Here is a 2,455-nt window from a genome sequence, read left to right on the forward strand (position 1 = left end):
AAATGACTTCCTTTTGCTGTCTACTTATATTTGGAGTTTGGATGATTACAAAATAATTTAAAAAAAATAATATATTGGTTGAAGTTTTCACCGTCTGTCAGCAAATTGGAACCACAGGACAATTTTCATTGTGTGGTTTTGTGGTCCATGCTGTCATTTATGTAGACTAAAATGTTCATGCCTTTGGCTGTAAGATTATTTTTGAGACTCACCTTCATGTTATACTCATTTTCATACAGAATTTCACTATTAGTCATTGGCAAAAAAACACCACCACCACCACCACCACCAACGACAACAACAGCAACAACAACAACAACAAAACAGCCATTTTTATAATTACATAACTCATTGTGTGTGTATGTATGTATTTATATATATTCCTATTTGAAAAAAATAAAACACAATCAATAAATAAATAAATAATGATTTTCACAGAATAACTATAATAAAGCTTAAGGCTAAATAAGCCATATTCATTATACAGAGCCTTCATAAATAAGCACTTCAAACTGCTAACTGGCTCATATAATAATGGCAGTGAAACCGCATGTCATAAGGCTAAGCCATAGACTCTAGCAGTGCGCATGCGCACATCCGGTTATTACGTCGAGCATCCATGAGAAACTGTGTTGAACGGCTGGAATCGCTAGCAAGAGAAGAGATGTCAGAGAAGAAGCAAACAGTGGACTTGGGGCTGTTGGAGGAAGATGATGAATTTGAAGAATTCCCAGCAGAGGGTAAGTGAACTGAAACTGATTGTGTTTTAGTAGAAATGCGCTTTTTGGGGGGGTCAATTTAAGGGTAAATAAACGCCCACAATAAGACAGTGACTCAGCTAGCATTGCTATGCTAACCGACAGAACATTATTTGCTTTTTCAACAAATGGTTGGTTTGTCGGTCTCGAAAGGAAAAGATATGAATGAAATACCATCTCTTATAGTATTTCTTATAAAATACTTGAGTTCTCCAAGTCCACATACGTAAAGAAACAACATTACTACGCATTTATTAGCAGCTAGCATTTTTAGCACCACTTAAGCTAACAGTTTGCAGTAACTTTGTTTGCAGTAATTATTTCTCTGTTTCTTTGAAAATGTAAATGCATAGACAATGATTGGGCGCATGTACTTAATTAATTTTGGGTGAAATTAATAGATGCTGTACAGCTCCACACACTATGCAGAGTGACTGGTGTGTGTGTGTGTGTGTGTGTGTGTGTGTAGCTGGGCTGGCCTATGTATGTTAATCATCAGCCTCATTGAATTGTTGCCGTTCTCAGACTGGACAGGCCTGGATGAAGATGAGGATGCACATGTTTGGGAAGACAACTGGGATGATGACAATGTAGAGGATGACTTTTCTAATCAGCTGAGGTAGGTATTTACTTACTGAATTTGTGTAATTATACATACAAAACGAAGAAGAACATGGTTAAATACTAAACATGGAGTGTACTAGCCTAATCTAAATTCACAGTGAATAAATCCTGCTAGACATGCATATTATATTATGTTGTCCTCTTGTCTATTGCTAGAGGCTTCAGACCCTGTGAAACCCACTTTTTTTTCTAAAGAATTTTGTGTGGTTACACTCATTTAGAAGAAACGGTCCCTAAGGGATCCAGTGTCCAATGGCTAACCGACACTCATGGTGGCCTCAAACCACATTTGCAAACTTTCCTATGTGTGAGGACTTGACCTCACTAAATACAGCCATTTAATATGCTTGCATATATTTTAAGTTGAAAAAAATATGAGTAGATCACTATTCTGAATAGTTAATGCTTTCCATTCCTTCCCCATATTAAACGCATTAATTTCCCTTTTCCTGAAGCCTGGAAGCTATAAATCGATTGACATTTCTTGTGAAACACTTTTTGATTTTTAGCACTGGAAATGTTTGTTTTGTATGTAATACATGATTATTGAGACTCGTGACTTAATTGAGAAAGAATAGTACAAAAAAAGTTGTAATTCTTTGATTTACTTTTTGAAATTAAGTTAAATATTGAATTTGAGTTGTACTATTTCATTTAGAAATACATTTTTAAATATAAAAAAGTTATTTAAATTAAATAATGATACAACAGTGTTTAATGTGGAAATTTTAATACTTTTACAAATTGAATTCTTTCTGTATTTGTTTTTGTGAGTTATTGCACTTTTTAACTTTTCCCCCACTTTTTTCCATTCTTTTAAGAGCGGAGCTTGAAAAACACGGATACAAGATGGAAACCTCCTAATGGTGGATTACTTGAGCTGAAAATGGATTCTTCCACATTTGCATATTGTCAGCTTGTTCTGTCAATAGAAAATGTGATTTCTCTTATTACTTCTGTAAGAAGCCCATCGTTGTAAAACGGGTCAGTTGAAACTGATATCAATGTTTTTTTCCCCCTCTTATATACAACTTGTGTTAATAATTGTGATAATAAAGAAATGTTTTCCCTAA

General features: G+C 34.5%; 1 protein-coding gene across 1 annotated transcript; it reads left to right on the forward strand.

Moving 5' to 3' along the window:
- The first annotated feature begins 558 nt into the window (after positions 1-558).
- sem1 (SEM1 26S proteasome subunit) lies at positions 559-2,455 on the forward strand. The gene is made up of 3 exons (XM_079590918.1): positions 559-740; positions 1,284-1,377; positions 2,204-2,455. Exons 1-3 carry the CDS (start codon positions 620-622, stop codon positions 2,244-2,246), a joined length of 258 nt encoding a protein of 85 aa, XP_079447044.1. The 5' UTR covers positions 559-619; the 3' UTR covers positions 2,247-2,455.

Source organism: Phoxinus phoxinus, assembly GCF_949152265.1.
Source record: "Phoxinus phoxinus genome assembly, chromosome: 19".
Taxonomy (NCBI): domain Eukaryota; kingdom Metazoa; phylum Chordata; class Actinopteri; order Cypriniformes; family Leuciscidae; genus Phoxinus; species Phoxinus phoxinus.

Excerpts from the sequence above, each read along its gene's own strand:
- sem1 (XM_079590918.1), top strand. The coding sequence starts at position 620 with ATGAGAAACTGTGTTGAACGGCTGGAATCGCTAGCAAGAGAAGAGATG. Across the intron at positions 741-1,283 it reads TGAAGAATTCCCAGCAGAGG|ACTGGACAGGCCTGGATGAA; the intron begins GTAAGTGAACTG and ends TGCCGTTCTCAG. Across the intron at positions 1,378-2,203 it reads GACTTTTCTAATCAGCTGAG|AGCGGAGCTTGAAAAACACG; the intron begins GTAGGTATTTAC and ends CATTCTTTTAAG.